The 19,641-nt window shown below is 43.6% G+C and overlaps 1 protein-coding gene across 4 annotated transcripts in view; it reads left to right on the top strand.

Annotated features, from left to right (window-relative positions):
- Nucleotides 1-561: 561 nt before the first annotated feature.
- LOC135216354 (phenylalanine--tRNA ligase, mitochondrial-like) overlaps nucleotides 562-19,641 on the top strand; it is a 292,985-nt gene continuing 273,905 nt past the window's right edge. For 3 of the 4 annotated variants that reach the window (XM_064251594.1, XM_064251591.1, XM_064251592.1), the window contains exon 1: nucleotides 562-697. In XM_064251594.1, coding sequence (XP_064107664.1) covers nucleotides 602-697 — 96 coding nt within the window. In that variant the 5' untranslated portion in view covers nucleotides 562-601. Of the gene's footprint in view, nucleotides 698-7,904; nucleotides 8,030-19,641 lie in introns of all 4 variants that reach the window. The other variant, XM_064251593.1, reaches the window with a different exon arrangement.

The following is a 19,641-nucleotide window of genomic DNA, read 5'->3' on the forward strand; positions in this document are numbered from 1 at the left end:
GAAATGATCCTATTGTTAAGACCTTAGGTTTGTAGCTATGAAAAATACAAATTGTCTTAGAAAATTTGTCATTTTGTCATCTCTCCACAGTGCAGTAAAAGCAAAATATGCATAGGTAAGATAATGAATTATATTCACAATTGTGTTAATATTATATTCTCAATACACATTTTGCATATATGTACACCTAGGTGGAGTGTTTTACCTTTCATCTTATGGAGATTTTGAGGATGGTGCTGGACACACCAATTGTTTTGATAAAGAACTGTGAATGGTCGGTATACTAAAATTCAATTTATTTTTTTTTAATTGTTATACTTTTTGCAGTTTTTATGTACTGTGAGTAACATACAGCCCACTGCTACATGTAATTGTCCATTACAGGAAAATTCTTTCACAAGCATTTGTTTTATTTCACATATACTGTGCTGCCACTTGGTGTTGGGTACCACTATGAACTTTTTTGAAGAAAATGTAATATCACATGCTTTGCAGGCCTTTTTTTATGCTTAACTTGTATATACAGTCCAATGTATAGAGAGTACTACTTCTTTACAGGTTTGGTTAAGTACAACTGCACAGGTCAGGACTAAACCAAGAAATGGTGTTAGTTTTAAGGGAACCACTCTTTCGGCGTTTGTATACATCCTGTTATCGGTCATATTCAGTTACCTCCAATAATGCTTCTAAAGGAAAAGTAAGTTCAATGTGTGCATACAGTAGGTAAATATACAATCCTAAAGACAATATAAATTTTATATAAGTGACTTACCAAGTACGTACTACTACTAATTACATAGCTACAAGCTTCCTGCCATGGCAGTCTAAAAATTCAAATTTTGCGGTGGCGCTACCATTGTTTGTGTAGGTGACAAGGTCCCGCCCATATTCGAGACTGATAGTTGCAACTCAGCAGAGAGCTTCAATTAGTTTTCTGCTGGCTCCCAATTAACATCTGTGGTTTTGTGCATTCGTCTTCATCATTTTGGATGTTTGTTTCTGTATTTTAGTGAAGTATTCAGTTACTTGTGGTGACATTTAAGATTAGTTATATCGTTAGCTATGGTTAACTTTATTTCTAACTTTGATCAAGGTGTCTAACTCCAACTCTTCAAGTATTCGTTCTTGCATCAAGGGTTGCAAGATTAGATTAACTAAATTGTCTTATGTTGGGGGGCAGGAATGCAGTAAAGATCTCATATGTTCGGAATGTCAGGATTGAGATGATAAAAAGTGGACGGTGTTAAAGTCCAACTTGGACAAACTTGACAAGATAGAAAAAGGAAGGCGGCCTTTAGAGCCAAAAGTAGGGCTAGTTTAGAGACTTTTCCTTTACATGGTGTGGTAGAAGATAATGCTGTTTCTTCTCCTCAAATTCCTGTTGTCTCCCATCCTTAGCCCTCCTGCTTATTTACCCCATAGTACTCTTATACTAAGTTCCCATTCTTCTAAGCTTAACACCATTGCCAGCCTCGAATGTAAGTGCAACCAAAAATTTGAGTTTTTGGCCAACACAGTAATGGAGTTAGGTACTTCATTCAGTCTTTGTGGAGAAAGTGTCTTCCAGTGTTCCAAGTGTCAGTGTTGTGCATGTTGAGGAGGTGGCTGCCCATCCCACCTGTGCTCCTAGACGAAGGTCCCTGTCCAGCTCTCCTGCACTGGGGTGAAGACATACAGGAGGTCCACGGTGGCCTGGTGGGGTTTGTCCACGGGCAGTCACCTTCTCTGTCGAGCCTGTTGCCTGTTCCCATGCTGCAACAGAGCACCAGTGAAAAGGCATCTCTTTTGGTGTGAATTGTTTGTCATCAGTTTCGGATGGCTCCACTTCTGACAGGAAGTGACAGTGGCGCTGTTTTTCTGCTTCTCGGCCTTTGAAAAGGCACTCCCCATCTATCAAGAGGTACAAGTAGGCCAGTGTTAGCCCTCAGCCCTCCTTTAGTTTCACTGTTCCGCCTTCTGCTGCTGCTTCTGCTTGTCCTCTTCAGTCTTTATGGGATAGCCTGGACTCTCGCTTGCTTGTGTCTCGAGCGCCCTGTTTTGGTTCCCAAGCAACCAGATGTTCCACATAAGAGCCCATCTCCTTCTGCTAAACGTTCCCTCATCACTGAGCGCCCCTCTCCTCCAGGATGCTTGATGCCCACACCCAACCACTTGGTGCCACCACCGTCTTCACGTTCACTCTCATTGGCTCAGGAAGACTTGTCTTTAGCTCTGATTAAATGTCAGTTTGAGGAGCTCATGGGGTTTTTGAAGAAGAAACCAACAATCTTCAAGAGTAAGGTCACATCTTTGTCCCCTGTCTTCCTGGCTAATTTCCCAGATATTTTTGAGCCTGCTTCTGATTCTCCAGCCTCGACCTTCCTTATGAGAAAATGGACAACTCACAGCACTTGCCTCCCCAAGATGGCTCTTTCCTCTTCCTCGAAGAAAGTCCTTCGGGAAGTAGATAAGTGGCTGACCACGAACAGGGAGCAAGGTAAAGCTACCTTTACTTTCCCTTCTGCTAAGCTTCTCAAGAGGAAGTAACTACGTTTTTACTAAAGAAGAGAGAGAGAGGTGTTTACTTCAAAATCTAACCAAAGTATTAATGGACTCTGTATGTGAAATACATCCTGATGCAGAGACCACTCCGTACCTAGGGCTTGACTCCGACAACTTTGCTTGTCAGCCACCACATTCCTCCTGCCTGGAATGTACCTGGCCATGAGCTCCACTGAGTTGTCAATAACCCACTGGTGCATCTCAACTGTCAACAAGTGTGGTGAAATACCAGCCACCCCCCCTCCCCCATTTGTTCACATATGCCACCACCGTGGTGTTGTTTGACATCAGAACAACAGAATAACCCTTGTTCCGGCCAGTGACTCCCACATCACCAGTGTCTTCCTACATGAGAGACAACCAGGAAGACTCAACAAAATTACCCAAACTAGCACTGTCCTTTTTGGCTTGAAAGGCGCTAAATGAAATTAACCTTTGGCTTGAGGATAAGAGGGATCAAGACAAAGTTAACTTCAGTTTCCCTCCTTCTCGTCTTTCAACGAGATGACATCTATGTTATGAAACCGGAGAAGCTCTCTCTTTGGGTGTGTCTGCCTCCGCCCAGGGAGACTTCTCCACTCATATTGACTCGGTGAGAAGATCAGCTTTCAACTCAGCCAAGATCATGTTTACAGCGTCAGAATTGGATCACCTAATTAAAAATATCTTTAGGGTATTAGAAGAGATAAGTTTCCTGGACTGGACAGTGGGAGCTTTGGGACGTAAACTCAAGAATTATTCCATGTTGGATGAGGAAGCCTTTGCAGATATTTCATAAGTTATCTCCTGTTTAGATAAGGGTATTAGAGACGGATCCTCGGAACTAGCCACTCTCTTCATGTTAGACATCCTAAAAGGAGAGAACTTTGGTGTTCTTTTACATCTAAAGGAGTTTCTCGTACTCAAAAGTCTGCCTTACTGTATTCCAGAGGAGACAGTAGTGCTAGTTGCCTCAGAATTGCAAAAGAAGGCAACAGAGGATCTTCTCTCGCAATCCATTTAACATACTCGAGAAAATATTCCCAGTGTATGTCCCCCTCCAGGCAGCCGAGGACAACCTTTTCGGGGCGGGGGGTTCGGTAGATATTTCCCTAGATCAAGGGGTAGAGCACATTTCATCCTTAGATTAGATCTATTAAAAAATCCGCAACCAACCCCTCAACCAAGAAGTAATGTATCAGTCCTTCATGTACCAGTAGGAGCGAGACTCCTTCAATTTTGGGAAGAATGGGAAGCAAGAGGGGCAGAATCTTGGATCGTAAAGGTTTTAAGAGAAAGATTCAATATTCCTTTCAAGAGAAAGCCACTGTTAACAGGCTCTCTGATAGCTTTGAGAGCTTATTCAGAAAGTTCAATGAAATTCATTGCCCTTTTGTTAGAGGTTTCATCCCTTTTGCAAAAGAAAGCAATAGAGTTGGTAAAAGAGCCACTAACCCCAGGTTTTTACAATCATCTTTTCGTTGTCCCCAGGTCATCGAAGGGATGGAGACCTGTGTTGGACATAAGTACTCTGAACCAATATGTGCAGAAGACAAAGTTCAAGATGGAGACAAATCAGTCGGTCCTTTCATCAATTCATCAGTGGGATTGGATGATCTTCATCAATATGGAGGACACATATTGTCACATTACAATACACCAAAACTCAAAGAGGTTTCTGCAATTTGTCTTCAGGAGCAAAATATACCAGTTCAGAGCGCTGTGTTTCGGGCTTTCAACCGCCCCACAAGTGTTCACCCAAGTGCTAGCTCCCATTGTGAAATGGTTATATCTAGTCGGGATAAGGATATCCCTTTATTTGGACTATTGGCTTCTCTTGTCACAAACAAAGGAGAGGTGCACGGAGGACCTTCAGAAAACTCTGACTTTAGCTCAGGAATTAGGACTATTAATAAACAGGCAAGAGTCGCAGTTACTCCCCTGCCAGGAACTAGTCTATTTGGAGATGAGGATAAACTCAGTGAGTTTTCAGCTTTTCTATCCCCACAAAGAATCGAGTCGTGCATGCAGAAGGTAGAGAAATTTCTAGTCCTTCAGGAATGCTCTGCGAAGGAATGGATGAGTCTTTTTGGCACACTATCCTCAATAGAACAGTTCATGACACTAGGGAGACTGCATACTATGAGGAACCTACAATTGTTCCTCAGGGCGAACTGGAACAGAAAGAAGTTTCCGAACTCTTTAACCTCTTCCCGCTTAACCCCGTGTATTCTCAGGTTTAAGATAACTGTCATATTTCAGTAAGCCCGAGTATACCGATAAACCCGAAATTCCAGCTATCCTCCCTTTTTCCTAGGCCAAACTTCCCCAGTAAAACTCCGGCTTGTGTTGTTTTTATAATTAGTCCTCCCACTATAGAAAGCTGTTTTCTATGGATATAAGTGCATTTTTTAAAGAAAATTGTAGCCACTTTGGCGCCAGTTGGGCATTGGAGACGCGTCCTTTCATGAGGCAGGTTTTTCATTGTTTTTTTGTGGATTTTCTTTTATAACTATATAACTATCATGAGTAGTGAGAGTGACAGTGATACAGAGTATTATGATGGAATGGACGATTCAGGGAGCGAAAGTGATGGTGATATGACGTCAGAATACTCTGATACTTCAGATGAAGATGATGACGATAATGTTCCTGATAACCAAGGCTGGCAAAGAATAACAATTACAGATGATGAACCACCCTCCCCTCTACAGCCTGCATTTCCCTTATTGGTGGTAATATAATTCATCATGTATATAATACTGAAGATGATGAAGAAAATACATATATTCAGTATTTTGAGTCATTTCTTGATGACAATATTTTAGACATTATTGTTACAGAGACGAACAGGAATGCTGAACAAAAGTTAAGTGGAAAATCAGAAACAGAGAAAAAGAAATGGCAATCAACATATCGGGAAGAAATGAGGATTTTCCTTAGTGTTATTATGCTACAGGGGATTGTAAAGAAACCTGGAGAAAGCCAATACTGGTGTAAGATGCCTTTGTTATACACACCAATTTTTGCTAAAATTATGCCACATCGCAGATTTTGCAAAATAAAGCAGTATTTGCATTTGTCAAATAATGAGGATTTTGACCCTGCCACTCATCCTTGCCCAAAGCTCAACAAAATCTGGAAGTTTTATAATAGCATTGTTAGCAAATTCAAAAGTATGTACACGCCTGCACAAAATGTAGCTATAGATGAAAGTCTTTTACTTTATAAAGGACGTCTTGGTTGGGTACAATATTTGCCACTAAAAAGAGCTAGGTTTGGGATAAAATATTTCATGTTGTGTGAATCAGAATCAGGATACGTTTGGAATTTTGTCATTTTTACAGGTCAAGGAACAATGTTTGATAATGATTATGAAGACCTTCCCGTGTCTTCAAAAATTGTTATGACGCTGATGAAGCCATTACTGAAAAAAGGCTATTGCCTTACAATGGATAACTATTATAACTCTCCCCAATTAGCAGATTTACTGACAGATAATGAAACATACATATATGGCGCTGTCCGTGATAGTAGAAAGGAAATGCCCTCTAGATTGAAACAAGAAAAACTGCAGAAAGGCTGTATGGTGTCTTACAAAAGAAGAAAAGTAACAGCAAAAAAATGGAAGGATAAGAAAGATGTTGTATTACTTTCCACAGTGCATAACACAGAAATGGTAGAAACAAAAAAAAGAGGAAAATTGGTGAAGAAGCCTAAACTAGTTATGGACTACAATAACACAATGGGAGGGGTTGATAAAGTAGATCAATGTTTCCAGGATTATCCTCTTTACAAGAAAAAGGAGAAAGAGGTATTACAAGAAAATATTCTTTCATATTGTCGACTTCGCATTGTGGAATTCCTATCTTTTGTATCTCAAATCAGGAGGAGAAGCAACAGCTCTAAAGTACCGTCTTCAAGTGATAGACGAGACAGTAAAAAAGTACCATACACCTATGATGTCATCAAAAGTAGGACGACCAAGTAGTGTACCTCACCCTCTTCGTCTTACAGAAAGGCATTTCCCAGATGTCGTGCCACCTACAGAAAAGAAAAGTAACCCCACAAGACAATGTGTAGTTTGTAGCAGAAAGTGAGATGCAAGTGGAAAAAGGCTAAGGAAAGAAAGCAGATACTGCTGTTTAGTGTGTGATGTAGCACTGTGTATAACTCCTTGCTTTAGGATATATCACACGAAGGATAAGTTTTAGGAAAAGATGAAAGAATTTAATTTTATTTTATGTTCTGTACAGGAGTAAATACATTTATTTTCAAAATATAAAGCTGAAATAGGTAATATGGAAAGAAAAGTATTGTTCATTATGATGAAGGTAAAACCTTTCATTTCAATTGGTCCTTTTCTATTACTTTTTCATAAAGGCAAGAATCTTACTCTTTTTGTGATAATGAAACCTTTTACATTTTCTCTTGAAAGTATTATATTTTTGTCATCATACTTTTTTTCTCCTATGTTAGTCACCAGGCTTTACTTTATCATATAGCATTTTTTCATAAATGCAAGATTGTTTTTCTTTTGCTCCTTTTATTTTCTTTTGAAGATCAGTTATGTTATAAAGTTTTACATTTATCATGTGTAATTATTTTCTTGTAATATTGAAGAATTATGAAAGAATAAAAATATAGATGAAAATGCAATAAATATATTCTTTATTTGTTATTTTCCTTGTTTTTTATAATTTCCAAGAAAACTCGGCCTTGAGAAGTTATGTAATAGTTGAAGACTATCCTGAAATTTTTTTTTTTTTTTAAGTAATATTCGAGGTGATTTATCACTAGCATATACTTTAGAAATAAACAATAAAAAAAAATTTGCTTCATGAAGACTGGAAGTTGGGATAAAAAATGTGAGAGAGAAGGGGTTAATGTTCCATATCACACAAGAAATAAAGGAGGACCTGCAATGGTGGAAGTTAAGAGACAGACTTGTAGAAGGGAGATCTCTCCTCCCACTGAGCCCCAACCTAGTGTTCTTTTCAGACGCATCAGATCAAGGTTGGGGGTGATTCTGGTCATATTTTTTGTTATAAGTAAACTTCAGCTTTTTGTTATAAGGGTTTGATGCTTTTAGTTTAAATTGTGTATGAAAAATGTATTAAAGGGTATTTTTTTTATTTTTGTACATAAATATGATACAGTGGCAGTAGACATGTCCATTTGAAATCTTTGTAACAGCCCTTCACATGATGATGAGAATAGGTTGTTCAGTCACGCCCGAATAATAAAATTTTAATATATATTGAATCATGTTTTTATAACAAATTATATTTACAATTGATGCATAAATTTATTTTAAAAGACAAAACTTGTATATACATTTGTTTTTGCAACACTGCAATTTGTTTGTTTTTTCCATGGGGTAGAAATACAAAATATAACAGCAACTTGGTCAATTTTTTTGCTTTGTTACACGAGCAAAAAATTGAGGTACGAATGTACAAGCTCGAGATGCTGCTGCTACATAGATGGCATAGTGACAAAAATTAAGGTAAGCAAAGAAGAAAAAAGGGATTTTGACGTAAGGAAAAATCTATTTCTGGGCGATTGGCTCGTGTCGCCAGCGAAATATCCTTTAATCCATTATTTCTAAGGTAAATGTACTAACACATACCAGAGAATAAATAAAATAAAGAAAAGGTCAGTACAACTGACTCGCTCACCCTCCAAGAGGGTGTCGGTATGAACACTATGGCGAGTGAGACCACTACCACGAACCGCTTGCCAATAGAAATCTCCCACTACAAAATCCCCACAAGAGGGGAGCCGACCCATAGAGTGGGCAGCAACTACTACTACTCCATCCCATGCTGCCGACCGCTGCGCCTCTGGTGGCCATCCTGAAGTTAGCAGACAATCTTGAGCGATGGGATGGGCAGGGCAGGATTTCGCTGGCGACACGAGCCAATCGCCCAGAAAATAGATTTTTCCTTACGTCAAAAATCCCTTTTCTGGGCTCAGCTCGTGTCGCTGCGCGAAATCGTACCAGAGAAATAGCACAAGATTGTAAAGAATAAAATCAAATAAACAAAAGGGTCTCAAATGAAAGATAACATAAAATAAAGGAATATAATTGCTAAATATCATATACACAATGATACAAAATAGAAATATTACTTAAACTTAAATAACTTAATGCAAATAATATTTCTTAAAATTAACTTAAATTTAACATATATACAGGGCTTACATGGAATATATGTTGAAATCAGTATCTGTGTATAGATATTATGTACAAAGAACTCAAAGCAATTATAACAATAACTTGAACAGAACAAACTTCAATAATAACATAAAAAGGGAATGTATATGACTTAATATACAAAACCCGTAACCATTGTAAATACGATGTGTCCCCTAGCATAAAAATAAGGGGATCACATCAAAGAGATCATTATATACAATCAATTGTGAGTGACCCTAGCAAAAAAATAAGGGACACCCACTATACCATCATAAGAGCAGCTAAGACTCAAGGTAAACGTAGATGAACATGGCAGGTATAGACGAACTGTTGGGTGAGATAGGTAGAAAGGAGGACTGGATCTTCTACTAAAGAATTAGCAGAGTCTGGGGGAAACTATGTTACCCGCCGCAACTGCTGAAAATTTCAGAGCTTCCAAGGACTTTAAGTAATGACGCTTAAATACTGTCGGCGATTTCCATCCAGTATATTTTTTCAACTCATCGAAATTCATATGTTGGAAATAGTTAATTGAGGTGGCTACTGCCCTGACATCATGTGCTTTAGGGAAGGAGTCAGGATTGGCTTGCTTAATAAAGTACAGGATCTGCTGCCTGATGCCTTTAATAGATAAAGTACCACCTTTTTCTCTCTTAAAGAGAGGACCCGATGAGGATGAGGAGGTCCTGGACAGAAAGGCTCGTAAGGTCGATACTGGGCAAAGAGAGATATCTTGTGGAAGGGGTACAACCTTCCATGGTTCCCACCTCATCAAAGGATCTTCATTCTTTGCTATAAAACTACGTTCCGGAGAAAGTAGCACTTCCCCTGTGGGAAGAAATTGAACATGATCCGGATCCCTGGATAATGCCGACAGTTCTGAAATTCTAGCTCCTGAGGCCAAGCTTAATAAAAATAGAGTTTTTCTTAAGAGCATTATAAATGAACATGTGTCATTATCAGTTTCTGAAGCCAGCTTTAGAACATCATTTAAGAACCATGATACTGACGTAGGCCTTACAGAAGGTCTAAGTCTAGCACAAGCCTTGGGAATAGACGAGAAGTAGGAGTCTGTCAAGTCTATGCTGAAACCAAATTGAAAAATCTTTTTCAAGGCTGACTTGTTTGTCGTAATGGTGGTAGCTGCTAAGCCTTTTTCAAATAAAGATCTGAAAAAGGATATAGCTGAATTGATTGTCATGATTCTAATATCTGATTCTCTCAGGAAGGTTGCTAACTTTTTGACTGCAGCATCATACTGTCTCAAAGTTGAATCTCTTTTATCAGATTCCAAGAAGAGAATATTTTGAGGATCAATATTCGCATCTCTTTTAGCTGCAAAACTTCATGAAATCCATAAAGTTAGGGTTTTGAGAATTCCTGAGGAGCGAACACAGTCTTCGTTTGCACTGACTGGGAGAGCCTGGGACTGGGAATTCGAAGAGGACGAAGACCCAGTTCCAGAATCAGAGGGTACCAATTGCTCTTCGGCCAGTCTGGGGCTACTAGAGCCACTTGACCCTTGAACGTCCTGAGTTTGTTCAGTACCTTCAGGAGAAGATTCACTGGAGGGAAGACATAAATCTTCTCCCAGTTGTTCCAGTCTAGGGCCAGGGCGTCCGTGGCATAGGCCAGAGGGTCCAGGTTGGGGGCCACATAACATGGGAGTTTGTGGTTCGCTTGGGATGCGAAGAGATCCACTTGTAGACTGGAACTCTCTGAAGAATACCACTGGAACGAAACTGTTGTCCAGTGACCATTCCGACTCCAGAGGAACTGATCGGAGGGATAGAGCATCTGCTATGACGTTTCTCACTCCAGCTATATGGGTGGAGGAGAGGTGCCAACTGAACTTGTCCGCCAGGGAGAAGATGGCTACCATGACATGATTTAGATGACGTTATTTGGAGCCTCTGTTTATACAATGGACTACCACTGCGCTGTCTAAGACTAGCTTTATGTGGGAGTTCTTTGGCGGACGTAACATTTTTAGAGTCAAGAACACCGCGCCATTGCTTCCAGTACGTTTATGTGAAGCTGACGGAAACTGGGGTGACCAGGTTCCTTGAACCTTCTTGAACTGCGAATATCCTCCCCAACCGCTTAACGAAGCGTCTGTGTGGATAGTAATCCCCGGAGGAGGAAACTGAAGGGGTATGATATTACAAAGTTCTTGACTTTTGCCCAAGGGCGAGACGATTCCGTAGAAACTGAAGGGGTACTGATATTGACAAGTTCTTGACTTTTGCTTCCCAAGGGCGTAGACGATTCCGTTAGAATCTGAGGGACTGAGGATAATTTGTCCCTGGACCTGACATTTGCTCGTGAGCGCCAGATTCTGGTTAGATCTTTCAGTTTGGCTTTCAAGATGTTGTCACTGATGCAAACTGGAGTGAACCCAGGATCCTTTCCTGGGTTCTCCTTGAAGCAAGTTTTGTGTCCTAGAAATTGCTTTACTGACTTCGCTATTTCTTTCCTCTTGGCTGATGGAATCGACAGAGTATGGGAGGATAGATTCCATTGAATGCCCAGCCACTGAAAGTTTGACTCTGGAGTGAGTCTTGATTTGGTCCTGTTTATCTTGAAGCCTGGATATTCCAGGAACTGGATTACTTTCAGTGTTGCTTTGTGGCATTCCTCGACTGTTGGAGCCCAGATTAGCCAATCGTCGAGATACGCTACTACCATAATCCCTTGCGATCTTAGTTGTTGAACTACCACTTCCGCCAACTTCGTGAACACCCTGGGTGCTACGTTGAGACCGGAGGGAACTACCTTGAAGGAGAATGCCTGATCTCCTATCTTGAAGCCCAGATACGGGCGAAAGTGTCTTGCAATAGGGATATGATAGTATGCGTCTGTAAGATCGATAGAGGTGGTGGTGGACGGCCCCACGCCCCCCAAGAGTAAGGTCCGCACCTGCGAGATGGTGAGCATCTTGAACTTGTCGCAGCGAATGGCTAAGTTTAAGCGGGACAAGTCTAAGATACCCTTCTTTTTTGTGAGCCTTTCTTTGGAACGCTGAACAAGCGCCCTTGAAACTTTAATCTGTTGACTCTCGCTATTGCTCCTTTCTGAAGGAGGTCCTCCGCCATACTCCGTCAATTCTTTGGATGGAAGTTGGCGGAAAGGTCTGGGTGGGGGCGGATTCGCCACCCAACTCCAACCCAGGCCTTTCGACATGCTTTGTGCCCATTTGCTGAAACTCCACCGGTGGGGGAAGAGAAACATCCTCCCTCCTACCTGGAAGTCCTCATTGGTGTTGGTAGCCTCCGCGGCCTCCCCTGAAGTGTTTTCCTCTATTAAGGGACCCTCCAGATCCTCTCTGACGAAAGGATCGCTTACCTCTGCTCCCCTACGACCAGCGGTCCATACTTCTGAAAGGCTTGGCCCTCGAAGACTTGATTGAAGGCTGGGGAGACAGCGTAAGAGGTGGAAGGTTGAGGCTGGGGGAAATCACATAAATAGGCTGTGATTGAGCCTTGGAGGTAGAGGGTTGGGCTGCCTGCACCAAAGGAACAGCCGGAACAGGCTGGGCAAACCGTTGCTGTTTCTTTTGGTAAGGCTGGAAACGTCTGGGTTTCTTCTGAGGCCTTACCTCCTGACAGCTTGATCTTGGCGTCTCTTTTGCCGTGAGACCCCAACGATCCTTTAAAGGCTTTGGTTAAGCCTCGTAGCCTCTGCCTGGACCTCCTTTACCATTGCATCTGGGAAGAGGTTCTGCTGCCCTTCCCCAGATGTTTGATGAAAGCAACTTATTTGGTTCCATGCCGAATAGTTGCTTCTTGGAGGACATGCTTCCGACAGTTTGTTCTGGCTGTGGCGAACTCGAACATGTCAGACTGCGAACCGTTTGAGTCAGTGACTTGGTGATTAGCTTGAACAGTGGCTCGGAACCATAAGAAATGGTAGCCACCTCAGTCATGGCCATGGTATTGATAGACCTGGCCAGCCTAGACTTGGCATCAAATTCTGCCTGAATGAGGCTATCTGGAAGTCTAGGCAGCTTCTCACCAAACTGCTCCATAGCACAGTCTGGTTTGAGTTTGCCCGCAGAAAAAGTGTTGGGCAGGTCTTCCCACAAATCTCCGGTTGAGGGAAGTAAAGGAGATGTAGGGTCCGCTTCCTTTAGCTGCGGTAACGAATCCCCCTTCTGGGCTGCTGGGATAGTGACCGTAGCAATCTTTGTCAAGAAAGGAAGCGGAGTACCCTCTTCCATTGTAAAGATTGTGAATGGACTCTTAAACGGCTGTATTTTTCGTGTTTGAAACAGTCCATGTCCTCTAAGCACCTGAGCCATTCTCTTTGAGCCTGGTCACGTGAATAGAGGACCGTCTTTTTAGGGACCTTATCATCTCGTGTCATGGCAGAGGTGGTAAGCCTGGCGTAGCCGATGAATGGAGGTTGGAGATCTTCCGGGTAGAACTCGAAGTCCTCAATCCTTCGAGTTCCACATTCCGGGATAGAAATAAGCCCGTCCTGGAAGGGGGCGTATGACGCCACTCTCCAGGGATTGTTCATGCTGAACGGAGGCAGAGAGTCATATGGTGGCAACTGAGCTATCCCTGTGCCGAAAGGTGGGGGAGTAGCTAGCGGAGCTTGGCTTAGTCCGGCGATAATGTTGTCCTGGGAGTTGATCCTATCAGACAACCGGGAGAACATCTGTTCCATACTGTTCTTTAGAGTCCCAACCAGATCGCCCATTTGTTGCAACAGGCCAGCGTTGGTATCCAAAGCCGGAGCTGCTGCGGAGGTGGACGGGTAGCTCTGAACAGGGACCAAAGGAAGTGGAACAGTTGACTCCGCTGGAGTGTGTGATCTCTCCCTGGAGGATCTACTCCTTGAGGATTTGGAGCCGGACCCAGAAGCTTTAGACCTCTCTGCTCCGGGGTTTGTAGCCGGAGGCTTGCGAGATGATGATGACGCCGACGACGTCTTTTTAGACGACGACGACGTCTTAGTCAAGGTTTTAACCACCGCTTGTCCTTTGACCTTAGGTCTAACAGAAGCATCAGGAGAAGTATAAAGTTCGGCTCCTGTAAAGCCTTGGAAGGAAGCTGGAGAGTTTGCAGGAGTAGAAGATCCAGTGGCACCCAAGGGCAGCCCTTGGGCGTCCAACGTACTCACCTCGACCAACAGGTCGTCAACACCTACCATCGGTTCAATGTTTAAATCTAACGTCGCGACTTCCGACGAGATGTCCTGGCCTGGATCAGTCAACGAGGCGGCGAGCTGCTGCTGGATGAGCGCAATAGTCGGGGCCGCCTCTGCTGGGTCGACGTAGCCCGTTGACTTACCGCCGGGGAAGATCAGGACCGCCAACCTCTTCTCGAGAATGTAGGGCATACCCTTGGCGGCGTTCTTCCCAAAACCGCCGACCCAGGCCCGCAGGGTTGCCAGTGCGGTGTCCCTCACGGCCGGAGCCTGGAAGAGAGGGTATTTGTTAGTTTTTTAAGATTAAACTTAAAACTAAAACTTAAGTAAAAGGTTAACTTAAAATTATAGGGGATGCGAAATCCCATGTAAAATTAGCTTAAGTTTAAGAAAGATTAAAAAATTAAAACTTAAGACAACTATAATCATGTAGGGATCTTGGCTAACGGAAAGTTTGGAAATTACTTACCCCGTCTAAGAAGCTGGTCTCACCAGATCATAGCAAATGGTGCAGGTCTCGTGAAACCAGACTTGGAGGTTCCCGTGCGGAGTCGCGCATGGAGCATGGGACCGGCAGACTTCATGCCCACAGGGGTCCTGGAGCGTGGCAGTGCATCCCGGATGCTCACAGTTGGTGGTCTGTAAGTGAAAAGACACATGAGCATCGTAAAAGGTATCACTTACAGGCTAAAGGTTAAAAGAACTCCGCTGCATGAACCCCTCCCTTACCGCCTGAATAGGCTATAACCACGGAGAGATCCGGTGTGAGCAGGCAAAGGAGGGGGAGGTTTAATGTAGCTTAAATTAAACTTAATATAGTTTAAATTAAATACTAATCTTAAACCTATAAAAATGGGACGTACCGGACTAAATCCGGTGCGTGGCGGAGCGTGTCGCGATATCAGCGCGACGGAGTGGTTAGCAGAGACCAACTGTATGCCGCAGTTCGCCCGTCAGGGTGAACTAGCACCTTTCCACGTGGATGCCGGAGCTCCGGTAGATAAAGAGCCCCAGTAAGGTGGGAAAGGGCGAGAGGGCAAACAGACTCGAGCTAGCAACGGAGTGACGGAGTAACGACGGAGGGGGGGAAAGGCCAGTCCCCCCCCTCTAGTCATCCGAGCGTACCGAGAAGCTGGAGAGGTCGAAGCCAGTCTGGGTCTGTCCCGTCCCCCTACTCCCTCCGCCTAGGGGGAGAGGGAGGCAGGCTCGGGTATGTGGAGCGAGCGTGGGCAGACTAACCCTCCCCCCGGCCCTATGGAAGAGCGGGAGGAGGGAGATGACTGGACAAGCGTCTGGCTGCTCCGTGATCACGTAGTGACCACGGAGCGGTAACAAGATATACCATGAAACAATAAAGCCTAGGATACACAACCGACTGATCAGCGAGATGCTATAGGGAAGCAACCGAACTGAAGAGCGGAAACACATGGGCCAAAAGGACATAACCTAGGCTAGGTGACGCCAGACGCCGAACACTAACGTAAAACATAATACATAATTAAACAAAATTACTAAACGTAAAGAAAGAAAATAAAATAGTAGGAGAAAAAATCCAGGAGTGTACGACTAACCCGAAAGAAAGTCTACCACTCAAAGCTAGCCGGGGCCGATACAAAGAGCTGTGGCTAGGGTCTGGATGGAAGATGCCTACGCAAGGTGAAAAAGACATGCATGCATGACATAAACCCCGTAGGCTGTACCCTTAATATAAATAGGATAACTAATAACAGAGCGTAATAAGTAAGGGAAGGTTTTGGGTATGGAAGACCAAGAACGAACCCGCCACGAGGCAGAACCATGCTGCCATGCTTCCGACCTAGAGCTCGTATTTATACCTAAAAAACGGCAAATACTGACTCAAGGCCGGAAAAAACCAAATAGCAATAAACACTGATTACTTAACTTAGCTGCTGCAATGGCTGTACGCTCCATGATGAATAAATCCAATAAAAAGGGCACAAAAACACAGAGCAAAAAGGGGCACGTGTATACTATGTGCGCTAACTGAAAAGGATGTCCACCAGAGGCGCAGCGGTCGGCAGCATGGGATGGAGTAGTAGTAGTTGCTGCCCACTCTATGGGTCGGCTCCCCTCTTGTGGGGATTTTGTAGTGGGAGATTTCTATTGGCAAGCGGTTCGTGGTAGTGGTCTCACTCGCCATAGTGTTCATACCGACACCCTCTTGGAGGGTGAGCGAGTCAGTTGTACTGACCTTTTCTTTATTTTATTTATTCTCTGGTATGTGTTAGTACATTTACCTTAGAAATAATGGATTAAAGGATATTTCGCGCAGCGACACGAGCTGAGCCCAGAAAAGTAAATATGCATCTTTTCCATAAATCTTAAAAGTTATGCATTACTTTACTGTATCCAATTTATATTGTATGTATTCTCATATTATTGCATTATTAAATAAAACTAACATAGCAGTCAATGATTAGGTTTGGAAATCAGCTGATGGCGAATACAAGTTTGTTTCACCATATTTAACTCAATTCTGAGCAAATTTTCTTACATCTAGTTAGCTCAAACAAATACATATCTAGATACTTGACTTATATAAGACAAAGTCATTTTTCCTTATACATCGTGTTTTTAGGTTGAATATGAACAAATTTGTTTTTTCGTTAGCTGATTATGTTGGCAGCATGTTTATTGAGTAAAAAAATTGTGTGATTCTGTTCACAATTTTCCTTTCTGGGTTCGACCTGTGTCGGCCAGTGAAATGGTCCTGTAGCACACATTTCTTAGTATAAATAGATTCTAAATATACCAGAGAAAAGGCTAAAATGGAATGCTGAAGTTACTACCCTCAGCTCGATCACCCAAGGGCGTCAGTATAAGCACTAGGGCGAGTGGAGGCCACTATCACAGGACTTCTGCCAATTAGAAGATTCCTTTCAAAGTCCCTCACAAGGCAAGAGCCGTTACAAGGACTACCACGTCTACCTTCCGCTCGCTACTACTACCACCCACGCTCGGCATCTTCATTCCTGTAATTAGCACATTGCTTTCCGCACGTGTCTCTCGTTGCTCCCCTTTGTGTGTTTTTTGTCAAAGCTATGTCTGCTGCAGAGCTCCCAGCTTCTTCATCCAAGTTGAGTATTCCATTTTACGTTTTGATGATTCGTGTGGTCACGATGCATTCCCTTTTTAGCCCTTTTTGGCCCCTTAGTTCTCGCGAACCGGGGTGACACTATTTCATTCGCCATCTTGGGTGCATCCTCAGACACATGCGTTCTTTCCCTTTGTTTGTTAGGATTACATTTACTCACGGTTTAGTTTTTACCGTTTTTTCATATCCCCATGCTTTTTCATAGCTCCTGCCGTATCTGGAGTTCTGATTTTATGTTATTTATTTATACGACGTAGGCTCTACCGCACTCCTGACGTCCTTTGGGGTCTTTATTTTATTGTTTATTTCACCCTTATAGCCTTTGGCTTTCTCCTCAGTCCCTCAGGAGCGTGTTCGTTCCCCTTTGTGCGCATTCTTTATTCGTCTTATTATATATATATGTGCTGTATTTGGGCTTCCAGTTAGCCTATTGTACGCTATCATTGTAGAGAGGGCGATTCCTCTCTTTCTCTCTCTCTCTCGCGATTTTATGCATGCATGCTTTATTGTTTTTTCGATGTTAGTCTGCTATGCACTCGATTTTATGCACATTATGATATTCACTTTACTGTGAGGTTGGAAGTTTTGCTCTCCTTCCCTGGCTTACCCAACCAGACCTAGGCTAGGTTTTGGAAGGTAGGTCAGGTGACCCTACCCCTCTACCCCTTAGTCCCTCCATTATCGCCCCCTGCCTGTGCTACAGTGCTCGCTTGGAGGTCGATCCAGGATAGAGAGTCCCTCTCTTGTCATGTTTGTTGGGCCTAAACCCTCCCTGCCTGACCATATCGAAATTTCGATTTTGGAGGGTTTCGTTGGGTTCATACCGTCCACGTCATGACGTCCTTGGAGGCCTAACTAGCCTACCTAACCGGATCCGTACCGATCTCGGAGGGGTAGGCTAGTTCCCTGCTGGGTATATCCTTTTCTCCTTATTGTTCCTCATTGCAATTCTTCCAGTGATGCCTCATTATTTTATTATGTTATTATGTTGTTTTGTTGTGTATTGCCTTGGCCTTGCCTCCTTTAGGATGCCAGTTGGCCTTTCGCCTCCTGTCCCTTTAGTCGTAGGCTAGTACAGCTTCCCGTAAGGTGGTGATCACTGATCGGTTGCTGTGGCGTTCAAGACTTGTCCACTCCCCTAGACCCCCCGCACCAGTCCTGTCTGGCGCTTCTTACTAGCTCACGGTGCAAGTAATCCTACCGATGAACGGCCGCTAGAGTATCTTCTATCCGATGGGGGGAGGGATGGGTTGGAGGGGAGTGGTTACTCGTAGTTGGTGTAATCTCCTTATTTATGTCTCCAGGCCCATATGTCCGCTGGTCAGGTGGGGTCCACCATCACACCAGCCAGCAGGCTATGCACCGGATTGTACGTTTTTACTGCTCCGCCGCTCAGTTGTCTTTTCTCCCTGTTGTCTCCGCCTCCCCACTCACGTGGGGATGGATTTGGGCTCAGAGTTGCATTTCTAGTCACCTTAGAATCGCTTCTCTCCCCCCGATGCGTTCAGGTTCAGGCCTAGGTCTTACCTTTTCCCGTTCTGCTCGTATCAGGCCGTCTCCGCCGGTGTTACTTTATGATAACGGGATTATGAGACTCCGGAGTAGGCAAGCCTTTAAGGAATTACACCAGATTTAGTAGATGTTATTCATATGTATATTTCGTTAAAACTCTGTAGGTATATCTCCGGACCCGTAGGGTTCTGACATAGTGTGGTCTACCATCACACTCGCCAGGTAAAAGATACCGTAGTTTATTATACCATGGTTTCCGTTGCTCAGTTTTCCGTCTTCTTTGCTATCACTGTTCCCCATTTCGGTGGGGACGGTAAGGGGTTCAGATATGCGACTACGTTAATTCGTTGCTTTTCTGATTCGGTACGGTCAGATTCAGGATTAGGTCTTACCTTCTCCCCCTGTTCTGCTCGTATCAGACCCCATACACTGGTTATAGCTTTACCATCCCGAAGACGGACTCCGGAGCAGGCGGAGACACCCAGAGCTTTTTCTTTTATTCATTCAGTGAGTTAAAATCATGAACCGATATTTCCTTTAAGATTTGAATATCTGGTTAAAGTGCATGCTCCTGCCGGAGTTAACTCCAGCGCTTTTACGTATAATACTCATTATACGTAAAAGCGCTGCCAGGTAGAGGGTTGCTCCGCCACCCTAATCAAGCCGTATGGGCATGTAGTCAGCAGGTCCCACGCGAACTGCGCCATCCCGCTGGAGGACTACCTGGCCTGGCACCCGAACCCATGCTCTGTGTGTTACGAGATGGTTGCTATCATCTCTGACGAGTCTGTAAGTAACGTTCTCACCTCGTCATTTCCGTGAAATTTCTGCTATAAGTCAACTTTATGAAATTTCTTTGACACGCAATCCCCCGGATGGGATACTAATTCGATAATATTTTACATGCTAGTTTGGCGCTCCGGACGGAGACCAAAGCGTCCCTGAAGTCCTGGGTGGGAGGATTCGGCAGGAACGCCAGGGCCGGACAGCCCTACGTGTTGTCCGAGAGTCTGTGCTCCCTTCTGTACCCGGGAGCCACGGCTTCGACGGCTGTTCCTGCCTCAGTGGCGGATCTTATCGTCGAGGGCATCCGTCTGGAGACGCTACCCCTTCTGGAGGACCAAGAAGGCCTGTGTGA

This window comes from Macrobrachium nipponense, chromosome 6, assembly GCF_015104395.2.
Source record: "Macrobrachium nipponense isolate FS-2020 chromosome 6, ASM1510439v2, whole genome shotgun sequence".
Taxonomy (NCBI): Eukaryota; Metazoa; Arthropoda; class Malacostraca; order Decapoda; family Palaemonidae; genus Macrobrachium; species Macrobrachium nipponense.